This window comes from Oryctolagus cuniculus, chromosome 19, assembly GCF_051225735.1.
Source record: "Oryctolagus cuniculus isolate XC-2025 breed Fujian yellow rabbit chromosome 19, ASM5122573v1, whole genome shotgun sequence".
Lineage (NCBI taxonomy): Eukaryota > Metazoa > Chordata > Mammalia > Lagomorpha > Leporidae > Oryctolagus > Oryctolagus cuniculus.
The window spans coordinates 71,532,638-71,552,081 of NC_142885.1; the positions used below are offsets into that span (position 1 = coordinate 71,532,638).

The following is a 19,444-nucleotide window of genomic DNA, read 5'->3' on the forward strand; positions in this document are numbered from 1 at the left end:
GCACCAGGGCCTGCTGGGAGTGCCTGCAGCCTCCCCCCGGCCCCCCAACGCCTCCTCTCCTCAGGACCCTGCCCAGGGGCACCTAGGAGGGAGGGCCTCGGCAGCCAGCACCGCGGCACCGAGCTGGTCCCTGGAGGGCAGCAGGCAGGAGGCGTCGCTACAAAACAAAACGCTTTTATTTGGTCCGTTGGTGCCTGAGTCTAGAAGCCACCCATGGAGAACCAGCTAGACCCATCTGGGACAGGGACGGCTGATAAAATAGTCTCTGTGTGAGAAGAGCTGGCCTTATTTACAGGGTTAAAAATATTCACAGCTCAGAGTACAAGGAGGCCCAAAGGGAGAGGGGGATGTTCCCGGGAGGCCCGGGGCTGCCTGCTGCCTGGGGCGGGAGGGGACGGAAGGCGGGCTCGGACATCCACAGGAGAGCTCGGGCCTCCACGAGCAGTAGGGGCAGGAGGGCAGCTCAGCTCCCTGGGCTTCTGGGGAGGAGTGGGAGAGGCAGTGGGGCTGGGGAGGGGGTCCCTCTGTGCGGCAGGGCCAAGGCCAGTGCTGGCCAAGGGTTCTGCTGGACCCAGCAGTGTTCAGGGTGCTGAGGACAAAGCAGCAGACAGCACGGCTGGGCCCGGCTGCCCGACCTGCCGCCCGTCATGGCTTCGATCCTGCCGGCGCTCCAGGAATTGCATAGTGTTGCGGGAGGAGCGGCTGGGCAGGGGCTCTCCAGCCCTGAGCCCTGGACCGAGGCACCTGCCTCCTGGGGCGCACTGCTTGGGGGCCAGGCCCTGGGGCCATGTGCCTCCAGGGACCCCCGCTGCCTGGTGGGGTCACACTGAGGTGCGAAGGCTCTGACCTCACAGCTCCCCGGGAGAGAGTCCCGGGTCTCACCCCGGGGTCCCAGCCTGACCCTGCAGATTTGGTTCTGTGTGGAGCCTTGGCTGCCTCACCCGGCACAGGTCCCCACGTCCCGGGGGGAGGGGCAGCCCAGCTGGGTCCGTAGCAGGCAGGAGGGGCTGGTGTGGAGTCCACCTGGCTCGAGGTATTCTGCAAGGCGGCCGGGAGGCCTGGTCAGGCGGACTGTGGGTGCTCAGGGTGGGGGTGGGAGGGGCGAGAGGGGCCCACGGGAAGCTGTGCCTCGGGGCGGCACCGGCTCCCTGGGCGGGGTCCTGAGATTCTGGTTCAAGCGTCCTCCGTCGGGTCTCCCTCGTAAAGTGCATGTAGGGGTGGTGTGTTCGCACGCAGCCCCCAGCCCAGGCACTGTGGTCACAGCGGCCGGGGCCCGTGCAGGCCGGCAACCTCAGGCGTGAGGGGGGGGCTGTGGGTGCCCTTGGAGGCTGTCCAGTCGCTGAGGAAGGCCTGGGCCGCCTTTCGGTGTGCCAGGCGGTGGGTGATGGAGAATCCAGCATTGCCCTCCAACTGGGACAGGATCACCAGGACCTGCCTGGGAGAGGGGGCTGGTGAGGACCAGCTGGGGGCCTGAGGGGCCTGGGGGCGGGGGCTGCCCACCTGTGCAGGGGCGGCACGCTGTCCTGGGTGCGCAGGCTGCCGCGTGTGGACACCACGTTGAAGCTGTCGGTGCAGTCACACTGCACGTGGAGGAAGGACTTGGGGTGCCGGTTCTCCACCACCACGATGAGCCCCGCCCAGCCGTGTGTCAGGTAGTAGCAGGTCATGCCCTCACGGCCCTGGGCGCAGGCGCAGATGTGTCAGGCAGGGGTGGGGTGCCCTCCTGCGGCCACCCCCCCAGGACCCCACCCACCTCGTGCCGCTCGCCTCGGCTCTCTGTGAGCAGGATGATGGCGTCGGCCAGTGTGGTTGGCTGGGCCTCCACCGGCTCCACCATGACCAGCCGCGAGCTGTACACGGCGAGCACGTGGCCAGGCGGCTCAGCGGCTCGAGGGATCCCTGCCGAAGGGCTGGAGGCTGTGGGGGGGGGGTGTGAGTGAGGGAGCTGGCAGCCCTCCCCATGGGTGGGCCGCAGGGCGCGCGGGGGCGTTACCCGGCGGGGCGGGGCTCCAGTGGTTGAAGGCACAGCACACCACGGCGTACTCGCCCGGCTCCAGCATGACATCACAGTGCACAAACTTCTTGACCGCGCGCTTGCTGTGGGCCAGGAGGCGGCCCAGGCTCAGGCGGCCGCCACTGCCGAAGGTGGCTCGGAACACCAGGATGCACAAGTCCAGGAGGTGGCTGTCCACTGTGTCTGAGCGCCTGTGGGCACGAGATCGTGGGCTGGGGCCAGTGGCCGTGACCATGGGGGACCTCAACCTGGTGGAGCCGACCCTGCCTGATGCCTACCTGCTGCCCTCCTGGAAGAGGGCGAACTCCAGCGAGGCGCGCTCTAGCACCGTGAGCGCCGTCACCCCCACAGGCCCGCTGGCCGTGCTGGGGAAGCGGCCCTGCACCCGGGCCTCCTGCCAATCTGAGTGCACCTTGCAGATGTCCACGGAGTCAAAGTACCTGGGGGTGGCAAGAGCTGCGTGCAGTCTACTGCCCAGCCCGCTGGACACAGCAGCCCGGGGCAGCCAGGTCACAGACAGGAGGCTCTCTGCGTCGCTGTCCTCTCCCAGCCCTGGCCTCACGCCTCACCCGGCCGAGGCCCCTGCTCACCACCAGAGGGCACTGGGCCCAGGATTGTGCAGACGGCAGACACCCCGCCGACCCGCGCAGAGCAAGGCTCCAAGGCCAGTGCCTGAGCCCCTGTGAGGGTGGACCCAGGCCTACCCGCCTGCCCAGGGAGGGACTCAGCCCGGACGGACGGGGGCCTGTGCCCAGGTACCTGATGAAGTCGCTGTACTCCATCCAGAAGACGCCCTCGCTGCTGCCATGCGGCATGAGCTCACTGCGCAGGTGCCCCGGCCAGTGCGGCCACTCGTCTGACCAGCTGCCGTTCCAGGAGAAGCGGCCCCACGGGTTCCGGAGCCTTAGGAGCCTGCGGACCGCAACACTGAGGGCTGTGACCGCGCCCCCGCGGCTCCCGCCCACCCGGGCCTGCCCAGCCCCCACCTGGAGCCCTGCACGTCGCGGACATCCAGCACAGAGTAGGCGTGGCGCGGGCGCAGCCCCAGGCTCTCGTAGGCAGCGTCGTCCACCTTCATGTTGCCCCCTCCACAGGAGGCGCCCATGAGGAACCTGTGCGGCAGAGCAGCCCCTGCGACCGGGCCGGCGCGGCAGAACCAGCGCAGGCGGGATGGCGGGGAACGCCCCGCCCGTGCAGAAGCACAGGACCCAGCCGGGCGGGCAGCCTCTGAGCGGCCAGCTCAGCTCCGAGGGCCTCTTCCTGTAGGCTGGGGCTACGGGGGGCGGGGGTGGGGTCTGGACCCTCCCGACAGGTTCCCTCCAGGGGGCTGGGGGTACTCGCATGCTGACCAGCACATGGATGGTCTCAGAACACAGCCCCCCCCACCAGGCACCTCCATGGGCTCGTGCCGCCGGCTCAACAGGGAGGTGGTTACTGGGCTCCCCGGGTGGGAACACCAGCCCCGGCTGGTCTCCCGTGGTCAGCCAGAGGGCACTGCCCCTGCCTCTCCCACCACTCCTCACCATGGCAGTGCCCGCCCCTCTTACCCAGCCTCCTTAGAACTCAGCATCTTGGCCCAGATGAGGTCAGTGTCAACGGGCTCCTCTCGGGGGTTCGTGGAGCTGACCTGCAGCGCCAGGCTCTCGCAGGGGGCACCGGTGAGCGTGGCCAGGCCTTCGATGGCGCGCCCTGCCTGGAGGGCGAAGTAGGAGCCATGCAGCTTGGCCAGAGCCTTCTCGATGAGGGCCACCCACAGCTGCTTCCGCTGTGCCTAGGGGAGGGGCCGGAGTCAGGACGCTGCCCCGCCCCCCCCCCCCCGCGGCCCCGCAGGCAGCCCCCACCTGCGAGAAGAGCAGGAAGCCGGCCTCGTCGCAGGGCAGCATGTCGTCCACCAGCACCGTGGTCCACGTGCCGTCCTTGCACAGCCGCACTTGGTAGGCACCCTCCGCACACAGGCTGCGCGTCACCATCACCCGCTCCACCAGGTCCGGCCGCTCAGCCAGCACCGCCAGAGCACTCAGGAACCTGGCGTAGCCGAGCGGCCTCAGCGGGGCGACTGTGGCCGGACTGCCCGCCTCCCCGCCCTCCCTCGGTCTCCCTGCCCGGAGGGGGTGCCCAGAGCCTCACCAGCAGTTCCCCAGCAGCCCCTGCAGGATGTCCGAGGGCCGGAGGGTGTGGAAGACGGACCACGTGGCACTGTGGTCCCTGAAGACGGAGCAGTTGATCTCATGGGGCCGGAGCCACTGCTTCACGCGCTGCTGGACGCTGTCCCCCGCAGGGAAGCCCACAGACTCAGGCCCAGGGGGGAAGCTGTCATCCACAAAGTTCACGCTGTTCTACAGAGACCACAGGCCCACACTCAGGCCAGGCGGGGCGGCCTCCGGCCAGGGAGGGCAGAGGGAAGAGTGCCTGAGGACAGCAGACGCGCGGGCGGGGAAGGGGCAAAGGGAACCCACGCACAGATGGGTTCTTAGGACGGGGGACGCAGCACTGACCCGCCCTGGCCCCTGCCCAGGGCGGGCACAGACAGTTCCTCCTGCTGACCCTGAGCGCCAAGGCAGGTGGGCAGATGCCGCCCCTGGTTCATTAGCAGGGACACCGGTCAGGAGGCTGCGCTCGGCGCCAGGCTAGGTGCTCAGCCTCAGCGACAGAGCTGCTGCCGACTCACCACAGGAGGTAGGCAGGTCCCTGGTCAGAGCCCAGGGCCTCTGAGGGGAGCAGCAGGGACAGAAGTGGGTCTGGAGAGAGCACGGCGGCCACAGGAGGCCGAGGAGAGGCCGCGGGAAGAGACGGGGCTGCCGAGGCCAGCCAGCCCGGGCGGCGGTCCTGGTCCTCACCTCCCGGCAGAAGGCCACGATGTTCTCCCAGAGGGCCTTGGCCTCGCCTTCGTCTGTCTGCCGCCGCTTCTCCACGTGCATGCTCTCTCTGCGCCGCAGCGGGGCGGCCCCCCGGCGCTGGGCCACCAGGAGCTGGGGCGTGTGGCAGGCCACACAGTGCTTGGCCCGGGGTGCGTTGAGCAGGGTGCAGGCAGGGCAGGCCCACTGGCCCGGGCGCTCAGGCAGGAGGCGAGCTGCCCTGGGAGCCGAGGGGCCCCGTCCGCAGCTGCCACCACAGGGGCCAGGCTTGTTGGTGCCACAGTCAGGGCAGTGTGCGGGGGGCTCCGTGTGCTCCTGGAAGCCGTGTAGCTTGGAGCAGCCACACACTGTGCACCTGGGGGCTGCCGTGGGGTTCCTGAGTGTGCACTTGGCACACGACCAGGTGGTGAAGTCAGGGCTGGACGGGCTGGAGGGCGTGTAGCGCACTGAGTCACCTGCCAGGTCGATGACGTCACTGCCGCTGCTCGGGGCAGGGCTGCAGGCCTCACCGCGGGAGGGGCCGCCCTCAGGCGCCTCCTCCTCCAGCGCACTCAGCCGCTTGGCCGACAGCAGCTCTGCCAGGCGGCAGGCCCCTGCCCCAGCCCGCCCTGGGCCCTGGGGGGCACCCTTGGAGCCAGTGGAGCTCAAAGGCTGTGCAGCCTCAGGCACCAACGGCTGCAGCTGCGGGGGGACCTCCCGGCGGCTTCGAGGAACGGGGTTGTTCTGCAGAGTGGGTGAGAAGGGGCTGAAGGGCGGGATCCGGGGGGGCTCCTGGTCTGCAGCGGCTGGGCCCTGGCTGCTGGATGGAGGGTCAGTCTCGGCAGCCTCCCCAGGGACCGGCTGCGGCGGGGCCGGCACGATGTGGAAGCCAGCAGGGGCCAGAATCTCAGGGACCACCAGGGCCTCTGGAGGGATCTTGGGCAGTGAGAGCTTTCGAGGGCCACCGCAGGCGGAGCAGGAGGTGGCCACGGGAGTGTTGAGCAGCGTGCAGCGCTGGCAGGCCCAGCCGCTCCTGGGCTCCGTCACCCCTTCCTCCTGCTCCTGCTGCTGCTCCTGCTGCTCCGCAGGGCGTCCTCCGCCCGGCTCCACGGCCGCCAGCCCCGCTGTCCGCACCAGCCCCGGCTCCTCCTTGCAGCTGCCTTTGGGCTCCACCAGGACAGTGGGTGGCCTGGGCAGGACCCCATTGATGATGGGCAGCAGGGAGGCTCCAGACAGGGGTTCGGGGGTGAAGCCACACACCTCGCAGGCTTCCTTGCCCAGGAAGTTCCGGAACGTGCAGCGGGCACAGGGCCATTTCTGCTCCTCCACGCTGAGCCGCAGGATCTGGTCAAGGTCGGGCTTGTGCCGGGGAGCTTCGCAGATGGAGCACTGACGCTGGCCAGCAGGGTTCAGGAAGGTGCAGCGTGCACAGGACCACTCCCCGACTGCGGCCATAGACCCGGGCGAGTGGGTGTGGCTGCGAGAGAAGACCCACCATCAGTGCGGCCCCCCAGGGCACACACGGCCTGCACACACGGCCGGTATGGCTGTCTTGGGAGGGGCTTGGTGCTGCCCAGAGCTCCAGCCCAAGCAGACCCCTGGCTGAGCATCTGGGGGGGGGGAGGCTGTTGTCAGAAGAGAGGTTCTAAAGTGTTTGCCCAGGACAGGGCCACAGCTCAGTGGCCCCCGTGCCCACGTGGCACAGATGGCAGGGTGGGCCTGGCTGGGGACTGCCCGGGCACCTGATGTCACCACCTTGAGGACAGGGCAGCACAACGCAAGGAGAGGCAGCCCCTCAGAGGAGGCGTCTGCAGCCTGGCGCACAGCCCGGTGCTGGGTGTGGAAGGGGAAGTGCCCAGCCCCGTGGCAGGGAAAGTGGGATGTGCCCGTGGGGCCATGGGGCCAGGCAGAGCACTGGGGGCTCCACACCGTACCAGTCCCCCAGACTGTAGCACTCAGCCTGGCAGGAAAATCGGCTGTTCTTCACAGCAGCACACAAAGCTTGCACTCCTAGCACTGCACGTGCCAGCCAGACCTCTTCAAGAATAAATAATTAAACAAACACTATAGAAAGCAGAAAATTCCCCCAAGAATGAGTTCTGTGATGCCTGTTCCTCTTGCAGGGATAACAGGCCCAGCTGGACAGAGGGGTCCCCCAGACGGAGCCAGGCCCAGGTCAGCTTGGACCTTGGCTCTGTCAGTAAGTCTTGGCAATCTGCCTGGAGACAACTCGACTTCTTTGTGCCCTCACAGAAACACAGGGGCCCCTGGCCTGGCTGCAGAGCCCAGAGAGCCCACTGGGCTGGCCGGACCCTTCCCACCCCGCTGGCCGCAAGGCAGGGAGAGGTGGACGAGGGGCCCTTCCTAGGTCATCTCACAACAGGTCTTCTGGCAAACACTGGCAGAAGGGACACGACAGGGCCTACAGCCACCCCGGGAAGCAAACTGAACCAGGAGGATTCTGTCTGCAGCCCAGTAGGCGTTAGGCGAAAGCAGTGCCTAAGACCAAGTTTGGCCCTGGGGAAGCACAGGCAGTGGCCTTCCTGCAGCTGGAGGAGACTTGCCAGGGACCAGAGACTCTGGGGGTGCCGCCTTCTTTCAAGGACCCCACAAGCCACACCTCACAGGCCTCTCCGCCAGGCTGGCCAAGGCAGAGGGGACACAGGTGACCAGATGGCCTCTGAGCAGGGCCCTGGCTCCACCTTCCTCAGGGTCCTTGCTCTGACCCCTTCCCACCTTCATATGCTAGAGGCAGGGACCAAGGGGCCAGGGGTGAGGCCAAACCACCAAGCAGCCTGGAAGTCAAAGACCCACGGCCGGAGCCTGAAGACTCAAAGCAGCCCCCAGCTGCGCCGGGCTCGACCGCCGCGCACCGCACACGCCAAACTTCAGGACGTGGCAGCAGCCGCATTGTAGGAAACTGGCTCCAGGAAAAGGAGATGGTTCTTCTTCCTACAGGCAAGTCAAAGCACTTTCCAGGAGAAAGGACCTGCTTGCCCGTCGCCTGGTGTCGCCAACACGCAGTCCCACTCACAGCTGCCCACTGGAGTACCCACGTCCACCTGAAGTGGCCAGGAAGTGAGCACCTCCAGTGAACCTGGCTGCAGCATTCTGCACTGTGCACAGGGTGAGGGCAGGACTGGGCACACCTCTCCCTAGGAACAGCCGAGGGGTCAGTGGTCCAGGAGGACTGGGCACACAACTCCCTAGGAACAGCCGAGGGGTCGGTGGTCCAGGAGGGCTGGGCACACAACTCCCTAGGAACAGCGAGGGGTCAGTGGTCCACGAGGACTGGGCACACAACTCCCTAGGAACAGCCGAGGGGTCAGTGGTCCACGAGGACTGGGCACACAACTCCCTAGGAACAGCCGAGGGGTCAGTGGTCCACAAGGACTGGGCACACCTCTCCCTAGGAACAGCCGAGGGGTCAGTGGTCCACGAGGACTGGGCACACAACTCCCTAGGAACAGCTGAGGGGTCGGTGGTCCACGAGGACCTGGGCTTCCTAGGCAGACACCGTGCAGGCCACACCAAGGGAAGCCCCTGGCTGGCTGTGCAGCACAGCTGCACGGCCCCTGCCAATCCTGCAGGGGACAGAGGGCACTAGGTTCAGTTGGCACCTCAGCCTTGTGCCCATGGCAGACTATGCCTCGGGGGCTCCTGCCCATGCTCCCGGAGGTATGGACCCCGCTTAGGGCATGAAGTGCTCCAGATTCCACTCACTGGTGGGTCGTCCTGGGCGGGTCTTCATCGCTGTGGCCCTAGGCAGCCAGCGCTTGGCCGGCTGCTTGGTGACCGAGGTGAGCGGCACCAAGGGCAGAGGGTCGGATACAGTGGGCTAGAGGGGAGAGTGCAGGCCGTGCCAGCCACACCTGGGGGTGGTCACTGGGGTGACAGCACGTGCTTTCCTGAAGTGCCGTGGGCAGCCGCCAGTGCATCAGGGTTCTCCACCGTGCCTTCCTGGCCCCAGTGCCTGCTGTCAGAGCCCGGTGAGGGGGTCTGCCAGACCTGTCCTGTGCTCGTGTGGGCCCAGAGCAGTGTCCCCACCTGCCTTCTGCTCGACCAGACACGTCCCCTCTGTGTGGTCCTTGCCTGGAGCCCTCGGGGTCACGACCTGCACCTGCCCCTGATCTGACTTGGGTGCTCTGCCTTGAGCTCTCAGGAGACGTGGACGGGCAGCTGTCTGGGGCGGGAACCCGGGGAGGGGCACGCTGCATCAGCAGACATTAGGGTGCCACAGGCACCCCCAACATTCGCTCACACACATTCTCAGTCTCTCGCACTCACACACACATTGTCTCCCACACCCTCTACACACATTCTCTCAGTCTCTCACACACACATTCTCTCATTCAGTCTCACACGCACACTCTCTCACACGCACACACACGGTAGGACCTATACCTCTGCTGCTGCTGGTCTTTGCTCCACTCTCTCCCTGGAGCCAGAGCCAAGGCCAGCACTAGTCCACTTTCTGGCGGCCCAGGCAACCCTAAGCCGAGTGCCAAGTGCAGGGCCTGTTGCCAGGCAGCAGTGGACAGACTGCCTGGGGTGCTCCAGCTGGCCAGGCCTCCCACGGGCTGGGACCCCGGACCGAGTGCCCGTCCTCTCCAGAGGAGGACGGAAGGGCTCCCGCACGTCTGCACCACTGACGGTTCAACAGGCCAAGAGACCACATCCAGGTCCATTTGAAAAATGCGACTCGGAAGAACCAAGTTCTGAACCTCAGAAGCCTTCACTTTCACAAACTTGGAAAAAATGGAGCCCACGAGCCCACGCGCGGCGGGCAATGGCCTCCGAGGAGGCTGCTCTCCCGCCACAATGCCTCAGGACCCTGACGCGAGTGTGCCAGGAAGGCAGAGGTCAGTCACGACAGCAGCGAGTGCCCCTGCCCAGCACCGCTGGGGGAGCTCCAAGGGCACAGCCACTTGGGGCAACAGCTGGGCTGCTTCCCAGAAAGCTCTACAACCTAAGCTGGGCCCAGGGACTCGCTCCTAGGCATCCGCCCCAGAAAGGACAGCACGGGCCACGCAGAGCGAACCAGGCCATCGGCAGCCTCACCAGCAAGGCGGGGGCAGCCAGCCAGCGGCCCTCCTCAGCCACGCCCACAGGGATGGGCCTGAAGACGGCCTCCACTGCCCAGCTCTCCAGGGAAGCTCAGTGGGCGGGTCTGGGGCCGAGCGGCGACAGAGCCGCTGCGGCACTGGACTGTGGGATGGCCACCCGACCCCAGGAGCCCACTGTGGCTCACGGTGGGGTCTGACGGTGACCGAGTTACATCTCAACAGAGCTGCTCAGCGGAGCGTCGCCAGTGTGGCGGCAACAGGAGCGGGGAAGGCACCTCCCTTACTTTCCTCCACTGTCCCCATGGTGTCAGCCACGGGCCGGCTTCCCAGCATCCCTCTCAGGACCTCAAGACTGCCCCCAGCTCCTCGTTCTCTAGGGTGGACCCCCACCACTGGCCCTACACGCCAACCTGCCTAGAGCCTCGCTAGTGCACCAGGGACCCCCCAGGCCTGACCGTGCCAGCTCCCCGGAGGGCAGAGGGAGGAGCCTGTGCCTGTGGAACACAAGCTGGAGAACCCCATGAAGGCAGGGGCTACTACTGCCGCATCGCCCCAAGGCCCCCCAAGCCCCAGGAATCAGTCTGGTGAGGCCACAGGACAGGGGTCTCAGGGAGGGGGCGACCTGCCCCACATCAGCCACACCGGCACACCGGCACCAGAGACAGGTGGGCAGCAGGCAGCCACAGGGGTCCAGGGCCCACTGCTTCCCCCAGCCCCACACCTGGTCCACCAGGGCACACACAGCCCAGGGCCTCTCAGCTCTCGTCTGCTTGGCAGTGAGCTGCTGGGGAACCCTAAGGCGGACCCCCCTTTGCAAGCACCCGAGAGACCCTTCAGGGCCACCCTCTCCCCACCTTCTTACCTGCGGGCCCGGGGGTGCAGGGGCTGGTGCTGCCGGGTGACCAGGGCGCCTCCCCAGACAGGCCCCCCAGGGCCGCTCCTACACCAGCCAGCCGCTGCCGGGGGCCCTGGGTAGGGTGGCCCCCCGGGGAAGCCGTGGTCCGACTCGGTCTCGGTGGCCAGGGAGGAGGCAGAGCTCCCCATGGCCCCCCTGACAGCAGCCACGCTGAGAGCCAGGCCTGGTCACCTCTGGCCGGCAGCGGGCGAAGTGGAGCATGGAGGGAGGAGAGTGCCCACGCCGGAGACAGGCGGCCGGCTGGTCAGCGACACCACAACAAAGATAAACAGAGAGAGCGAAAAGAGAAAAACAGCATGACTCACACAAAGCCTCACACACGAAGCCTCAGAGCCCTGGGAGAAGCTCCCAGCATGCTGAGTGGCCCGGGATGGGCCCACGTGGGGAGGTGCCCTGTGTCCCTCTGTGCCATGGGGGCCCACCCACGGCCGGGGCCACAGCCAGCCACAGCCTGCAGGGTGTTGGGGCCAGGATGGAGGCCACCCTGCCCAGAAGACCCATCAACCCCCACATCGCTTGTCTCTGGTCTCCAAAGAGATCACACAACTGCGCTTTATTGCAGAACAAAGGGTCAAGTGGGGGTCGCGGAACAGGGAGAGAGCAGGGCTGGGCCAGGCCGCAGCAGCAGGGGACGGGTGGCAGCGCTGCTGCCCACGTGCTACTGTGGAGCCCCCAGAACAAACCCCTACACCCCAGGCAGGACCCCATCTGCAGAAACCCAAGGAGACCAGAGTCCGCTGTGGCCCGGGCCTTCCCTCCAGAGGCTCACCGCCCTCTCCTGGGTGGCTGGAGAGGAAGCGGAAGCCGGCCGGGGCCTCTGTCAGGGGACCGGCTTCCAGGGACACTATCCTGGGCCCTGTGGCTGAGGGGGAGACCCTGACACCCTCCTGGCACGTGAGTGACGTGCATGGGTGCCTAGGGATCAAGGCTGGCTCGCTGGCTGGCTGGCTTTCTTCCTCGTCAGTACTCTTTTTTCTTTGAACGTTTATTTTCATCTACTTGGAAAGCAGGTCAGAGAGAGAGGGAGGGAGGGAGAGAAATGTCTTCCATCTACTGTTTCATCCCCTGAACGCTGCCAACAGCCAGGAACTCATCCAGGGCTCCCACGTGGGTACGGGCCGAGCACTGGAGCCCTCACTTGCTGTCTCCCACGTCCATTAGCAGGCAGCTGGACCCGAAGTGCAGGTGGACTTGAACCCAGCCCCTCCTTTGTGGGATGCGGGTGTCCCGGTGGCAGCTTGACCTGCTGACCGTGGTCTGTCAGCTGCCCGTCTGCCTCCACCCCGTGGGCCACAGCTCCCTTCTCCCCACTTCTGAATGAAGTCCCTGGAACTCAGGAGCCGGCACTGGGTCAAACTAGCAGCACCGGGTGCACGGAGCACACGGGCAGAGCAGGCACACTGAGGACGACTTTAACACTCAGGAAAATGATACTCTCTGGGAGGCGAAAGCGACATGAAATCCAAATTCCAGTGTCCACAGTTTTCCTGGGACACAGCTGCTCCCTGATCTCCATGTCAGAGCTGGAGGTGCCGCCCGTGTGGTCCTAGAAGGGGGGCGACTGGGGGGACAGGAGCCAGACACAGGCTCAGATCTCCCAGCAGCCGCGGCGTGGTATGACGTCATCACGGAGTACTTCTGAGACACTCGGCACCGCTCTCTGGCTGGGCTCCAGAACTCGTGCTGTATGTGTCTCAGCGTGGACATGCCACGGGTGCCAGCGGCGAAGTGCACACGGCACACGGCACGCTCAGCAGCAGGCCGCCAGTCCCACACCAGCCAGGGTCAGACACGACACTGGGGCCCCCTCTGCACTGCGGAGTGCTCGGGGCTGGGAGCCATGGCCGGCAGAGCAGCCACGGTGGCACGAGCTGCTCCGCCACACTCACCGGAAAGCAGAGGGCTGTACACCTCAGTCCCCCAGCCTCACCGACCCACCCGCTTCCGGGGACCACCTGCCCCGTCCTCCAGGGAAGACACCTGGGTCCCACGTGGAGGACGCAGCGCCCTGCACGAAGCAGCTCCAAGGACCCCCTGCCCTCACCGATGCCCTCACCGGCCTGGGAGAGGTGTCCAGCAGTCCTGGGCAGCCTGTCAGGGATGGGCCTCCCCAGGGAGGGTGGAGACATTACAGTCTCCTGTTGTGGGACAAAGAGGAGAGACGGCCTACAGGAAGACGGGTCTCGGACTGCCGGCTCCAGAAGAGCCGCCCTGGGCACCTGGGTGATTCCCAGGCCCGATGTTGCCCCAAACATCCCCTGAGGAGAGGCCCCCATGGGGTGGTGAGACCGTCCTCCGGCTGGGGACAAGACAGGGCCTTCGGGCAGTTTCAGTGCCCATCGGGGGTGAGTGGGCTCCAGGGCTCCCCTTGGGACCCCCCCCCCAGGCTTCTGGGGCGTGTGGGGGTGAGAAGTGTAGTGGAGGACGCCTCTGTGGCAGGACTGGGCAGCAGCCCTGGGGCTGTTAGCACAGCAGAGCCCCTGGCCAGGACGCTGGGGATGGAACCCACAGAGCGGAAGACGAGGTCTCGTCCACCCTCCAGGGCCCAGGCACAGAGGTAAGCAGGTGGCCCAGGGAGGGGCTCTGAGGAGGGAGTGGGTGGCGGGGGTGGGAGGGGCTCCACAGGGCGGGCAGAGCCACGCTCCCCGCAGGGCTGCTGGTGCCAGGTTCTAGGCCCGTCACTCACCTGTGTGCTCGGCTGCACACTACACTGTTTTAGGCGCTTGCACACAGCAGGCAGCAACACTCAGAACCCGAGTCCACGCGTTACCACAGCACCAGCACGTGCAACAGCCAGAGGCCACGGCACAGGGACGCAGGGGGACCAAGGGGAGCTGCCCACAGGCTCGGCCAAGGGTCCCCCACCAGGCCACACCCTGAGACCCGCCCTCATCTGGCATGGCTGCCCCAGTTTCACACAAGGTGTGGCCTACATCTGGCCTTGGGGACACCTGGAGGCGCAGCCCTGGCACCGGCAGGCCCTCCCTAAGCCGTCAGAAGAGCAGGTGGGCTCCTCTTCGGGAGGACGCAGCGTAGGCAGGGCAAGGTCACCCTCTCTACCGGGGCAGCCTGGTCCTAGCAGAGACCCATCGAGCCCCCCGCTCCCTGCTCCCACCACCGCCATCTCAGCTCCATCCGCTGACCCTGGGCCCTCCCTCTGGTCTCCCCGGGGACAGAGCCACGCTCTGGGGCTGGTGCCGTGCAGTGCCGCAGTGTGTCTGCCCACACACCACACCTTGGTGACTCACGGTGGCCCCACCTCCCCTGTGTGATGTGGCAGGCAGGGGTGGGGCTCTGCTCTACAACTCCACCACCAAGCCCGTGGCTGAGGCAGGCACCTGCCTCCCGGGGCCCTGAGTCTGATTAAGGACTCTCCCCACACCACCGCCATGCCGCAACCCCAGGACCACCCCCACGGAGACGGGGGCGTGGGGGAGGGGAGAGGCAGCGCACCAGGCCCAGCCCAGCACCCACGGCCACGCCACCGTGCCCCGGCCAGGAGGCTGCTGGTCCAGATGTGACGCCAAAGACAAGCCACCACCAGGGCATGGTTCAGCCAGGCCCTGTGGCCGGGGACCGCAGCTCGGCCTCTGCCCCCGCTGACACGAGGGAGGACCAGGACCAGGGGGAGAGCCCTTTCCCGTCCTCCCCCAGCAGCCAGGCCAGGGCTGCACCCGGGGGGGACTGGCAGGTCCCCTCCACAGCGACAGGGCCCTCGGCACGAGTGCCAGCACGGGGGCCTGCACTTGGGCAGCGAGCCTTCCTTTAGCAGGAAGCTTCCGAGTGCCGAGAGCCAGGCTGCGTCAGGGCAGCGGGTCTCCGGGGCCTGGCACCACCCAGGGGGCACCCCACTCTCAGCACTTCCCCCTTTCTGCTCCACAAATCCACCGAGCAGCCCAGCGTGTGCGAGTGACTCACCCAAGGCCAGACGCACCTGGATGGCTCCCTCAGGGAAGGCTCTGGACTCTGACCCCTGGCCTCCGGGCTTATCTGCAGCAGGCCAAGTCCCCTGCAGAGCAGTCCGCACCAGACACAGGGTCCCGGCCCTGGCCCCGCCCTCAGCTTCAGCCTGGAGCTCCCGGAGGACGTCCCCGTCCTCTGTGACGGGGTGGACGCCGTGGCGCAGCGTGTTAGCCGCAGCTCGCGACCTGCATCCCAGGCCTGGCTGCTCTGCTTTTGATACAGCGTCTTGCTGTGCACTCTGGGAAGCCGCAGGTGTTGGCGCAAGTGCTTGGGCCCCTGCTCGGGCCCGTGTGGACGGGCCACCTGATAGAGTCCCAGGCTCCTGGCTTTGGCCTGGTTCATTTTGGGAGTGAACCAGCAGACGGAGGTCTCCCCGCCCTGGCCCCCAGCCTCCCTTTCAAGTGTATGAACGTAAACAAATGAACACTGAAAGATAAAGGTGCAGGGCTGGCGCTGTGGCAGAGGGCAGAGCCGCCTCCAGCAGTGCTGGCCTCTCCGACGGGCACCAGTGCCAGGCCCGCTGCTCCACTTCGGCTCCAGCTCCCCACTGATGCGCCTGGGAGAGCAGAGGAGGAAGACCCCAGTACTTCCACCCCTGACCCTCGTGGAGACCCAGAAGAAGCGCCTGGCTCCTCACTTCAGCCTGGCCCAGCAATGGCCGTTGTGGCCATCTGGAGAGTGAAGCAGCAGATGGAAGAAAACTCTCTCTGTCTCTCCTTCTCTGTAACTCTTTCAAATAATTAAATAAATCTTCAAAAAGAAAAAAAAAAGAAGCTGCATCCGTCTGTCCTACATCTGAAGGAGGACACGGCTGGGGGAGGGGTGCGCTTAGCTCCTCACTGCCCTGGCCAGAGGCACCCAGCCTGTCCAGTCCAGTCCGAAAGGCCTGCAGCCAACTCTGGACCTGCCTGGACGGCGAACAGGGTTGCCCAAGATCCTGTCCCGACCGCCCTGGGCCTGGGCCACTACGAGGAACAGACCTCGGGCAGCCGTCCACGGGCAGGGCTGCAGACACTCGAGCCAGGGAGGGCAGCCCAGGCTTCCTGGGCGCTGGCAAGGACAGGCGCCCGGGGGGAGAGTTCGCCAGCCACGCCTCCCCTGGCCCCAGGCCCTGGCGTCACCCAGCCACTCCAGCTGCCAGCGGGGCAGCCACCACACCGTGAGGTCTCTGCCTCCTCCCTCGCTCACCCATCTCCTTCTTACATGAGCACAGCAGCACAGGGGAGGCGGGGCTCAGCTGACCTCGCTGGAGTGGCCCGTGGAGGCTCCGCTGAAAACCAGAAACACCCCCTGTGAGCCAAGTGCAGGCTCTGGGACCCAGAAGCACACAAGCACCTCCCACTAGGCGTGGGGAGACGCGCGCCACGCCCTCTCCACCTGCAGCAGACAGGGAGCGCTCCCTCAACCGCACGTCTCTGCCGCCCCACGGCTCCAGCCGCTGGCTGGGGGCTCCAGGGAGCCGGCCCCGGCACCGCCCCAGGAAGGCTGCGCCGCAGGGAACACAGGGCCATGCCCGCCTGGCCCGGCTGCCTCCCGGCAGGAGGGCAGGTAGCCGTGCGCCCTCTCTGGCACTACCTCGCTGATGCACCACCAGCAAGAAAACTGTGAACAACGGTGCCGTCAGGGAGCGCAAACACCCCCGGGATTCCAGACTTCGGCTCGGGGCAAAGCTACTCCCAACAGAGACAAGGCCCAGATAGGCCGCTGCCAAGGGGCGGCAGGACAGGGGTCACGGGCCTGGGCTCCGGAGAGCAGCTCAGAGGGGCCTCCCGCCACCTCTTCTGAGGGGCAGGGCCTCCAGAACTCCCCGCCCCCTCCCAAGGGGCAACGTTGGAGGGCCCGCGGAGGGGGAGGGCGTGAGAGGAGCCCCTGGGCAGCGAGCAGGCCTCTGCGGATGCACCTGCACCGCGCCTTCACAGCAGCTGTGCGCCTGGCTCCCCGGACACCCTGAAGCCCCGTCCAGGCGCGTCCTCTGGCCGGCCACCAGGGGACACGGAGACGGCGGCCCCGGGGCCAGGGTCTGTTTCCCAGGCCCAGGAGGGGGTGCGGGTGGGTGCAGCCCACTCGGTCGCAGCAGCCGGATCTGAGCAAGTCCACCTGGTGCCCTGGAATCTGCCTTCCTACACGGCAAGCCGTGGAGGCTCCTCAGGGAGCGCAAGGGGCAGCGAGGGCCCCACACTGCCCCTCCTGGGTGTGTGGGGCCAGGCCCTGCCCCGGAGGCACCGATGCAGCTGCTGACAGACTCCAGGGGCCCCCCGACCTCTCATCGCAAGGTCTCCTGCAGTCACAGGGCCTCCAGCCCGGCCTCAGCCCACAGCCTCCCTGAGTGGGACACCCAGGCAGGCGCACAGGTCAGCAAGTCCATCCTCACTCCAAGCCGCGGTTGGGGCTGCCTTTCGGGACCACCTGGGAGGCCCCTCAGCCTTCAGAACCCGAACGGCCGGGGACACCCGTGGTGAGCAGCTGACCGATGTCACGCACTGACCACCTGCCCGGCGCAGGGCTGGGAAGGGCGGGCGCTGGCAGGGGGGCAGCAGAGCAGCAGGGGTGCACAGCCTCGGGCATTCTCAGCAGGGCAGGGTGGGGCCACGTGGCTCGCACAGGGGAGGCTCAGCAGTTGGCGGTGGCTGGACGGCGCGGAAACCCACTGCGCTCTGCCGGCCGGGCGGGGCGCGCCAGCCTGAGCCTAGGGGCGCTCCTGCCGTGCGGGTGTGGGTGCCCGACGGGGACAGGGCAGTGAGGGCCGCGGCCCAGGCAGCGGTGCAGGGCCCAGACTCAACACTGCAGGAAGAAGCCGAGCAAACTCACGCTCTGCGCCTGGCATCACTCCGGCCTCACGGTCCAGGCCCGGTGGCAGCCCAGGAGGAGCGCGGGTGGGACAAGTCACTACCATTCCCGGGCTTCCGGACCTGTGTTTCAAAGAGCCCAAGTGGTTTGCTGTTTGCCTTCCTGGCGAGCAGAGGCCCTGCGCGCCAGGGCCACACTGCAGGGTCACGGCCGCTCGGCCTGCTGACCGGGCAGGACTCACTTCCGAGGACTTCCGGGCCCCTTTCCAACCGCCACGGGCGAGGTGGTGGGAGGAGGCGGAAGGGAGGCTCGGCTCCCTCCGGCCCTCCGCCTCGGTTTCCCCATCCGTCAACGGGGCTTCCCAGGGTGCTGCCCCGAGGCCGGGGACGAATGCAGCCATGCAGGAGGAGAGCCTGGCACGGACACTGTCCCTGCCAGGGCAGAGCAGGGAGATGAAGTGGCAGAGACCCCCCCGCCCCCTCCACACCCGGCGCTAGGGGACCGGCACGCAGACGGGCAGCTCCCTCCAGGTCCTGACTCCCAGGCTGAGCTGACCTGCAGGAGCCGTCTGGGCCAGGCTGGCCACAGGCTAACTCTCTCCGGCCCGCCACGCGGGGGAAGCTCACTCAGCTGCCCCAGCCCAGACTGGGGGAGGGAGGCACTGGGGGCGCCCTCACCTGCGACCCCCACTCTGGCAAGACCAGGACCGCTGGAGGCTTCCCTAGTGGACCCCACACCCAGGCCTGGACGCGCGTTCTAGGCCTCCTGGCTGCTGCAGGGCCCGGGCAGTCGGGTCACGACCTCCAGCGCTCTGGAGACCCGGCCGGGCCGCCGGCCAGCACTTCCCGGCCACAGGGCACGGGTCTCCCGGTCAGGACCACCAGGGGCCCAGCGCCGCCAGCAGGAAGAGCTGTGGCTTCCCGTAACTTCCCCGCGGCCCAGCTCCAGCCCCAGGGCAGCCGGGAAGAGCAAGTGCGGGATGGCCCCGGGCTCGGGCTCGGGCTCGGGCTCGGGCCCCGGGCTGGCAGGGAGGCCGGTGCGCGGGGCCCCGGGCTGGCGGGGAGGCCGGTGCGCGGCGCCTCCTCCTGGAAGGCGGCCCGAGAGCGGGCGCTCCGCCCGGACAGTAAGGGCGCTCAAGGACAGGCCGGGGCGAGGCGGGGGCGGCGGCCGCCTCCAGGGACTCCCGGGACCGGGTCCGCGCCGGCTTCCCGCCTTTACGCGCTCCGCGCTCCGCAGCTGCGCCGGGGCCCGCTGGGGGCTCTCGCCGACGCCGGCGGGCGCCGGCGGGGCAGCAGCAGACCCGGCTCCGAGGGCCCGGCCGCCCCTGCCCTCGACCCGGAGCCCGGGCGGGCCGGCCCCCGGAGGCCACCCGCGCCGCGCCAGGCCTGCGGTGGCAGCCGCGATCCCCGCGGGGTCCCCATCTCTGGCCCCCGGCCCCGGCCCGGCGCGCGGGACTCACCTCCGCAGCCCGGCGTTGCCGCCTCAGACCCTGCGGCCCGGGAGGCGCGGCCCTGGCCCGGGGCCCGCTCGTCACCGCCAGCCGATCCACAACTCCTGCCTCCGGAGAGCCGCGCGGCCCCTCTCGCCGGCGACCGTGCAGCCAGGGCGGCCCCACGAGCGCCGCAGTCGCAGAGGCGCCCAGCTCCCGGCCCCGGTCCGGCCCCGGTCCGGCCCCGGCCCCGGCCCGCGTCAGGCGCCCGCCTTACGCCACCTCCGTAGCGTAGCGCCCGGCCGGGGCCTGAGGCTACGGCGCGCCGGGGGCGCACGCGGCGCTGTGAATCGCGCGCGGACTACAGCTCCCACAAGGCCGCGCGCCGAGCGGCGGCGCCGCGCGAGGCGCGCCGGGAATTGTAGTCCCCGAGGC

At 67.8% G+C, this 19,444-nt stretch overlaps 1 protein-coding gene across 1 annotated transcript; it reads right to left on the reverse strand.

The window, feature by feature from the left end:
• Positions 1-158: 158 nt before the first annotated feature.
• On the reverse strand, positions 159-19,444 carry CAPN15 (calpain 15). Its single transcript, XM_051842139.3, has 15 exons — positions 19,040-19,444; positions 17,602-17,702; positions 15,997-16,063; positions 10,777-11,070; positions 4,852-6,325; positions 4,142-4,350; positions 3,856-4,039; positions 3,562-3,785; positions 3,001-3,126; positions 2,774-2,926; positions 2,293-2,454; positions 1,994-2,205; positions 1,754-1,917; positions 1,501-1,679; positions 159-1,435 (listed from the first exon to the last, which is right to left on the reverse strand). Exons 4-15 carry the CDS (start codon positions 10,956-10,958, stop codon positions 1,258-1,260), a joined length of 3,447 nt encoding a protein of 1,148 aa, XP_051698099.1. The 5' UTR covers positions 10,959-11,070; positions 15,997-16,063; positions 17,602-17,702; positions 19,040-19,444; the 3' UTR covers positions 159-1,257.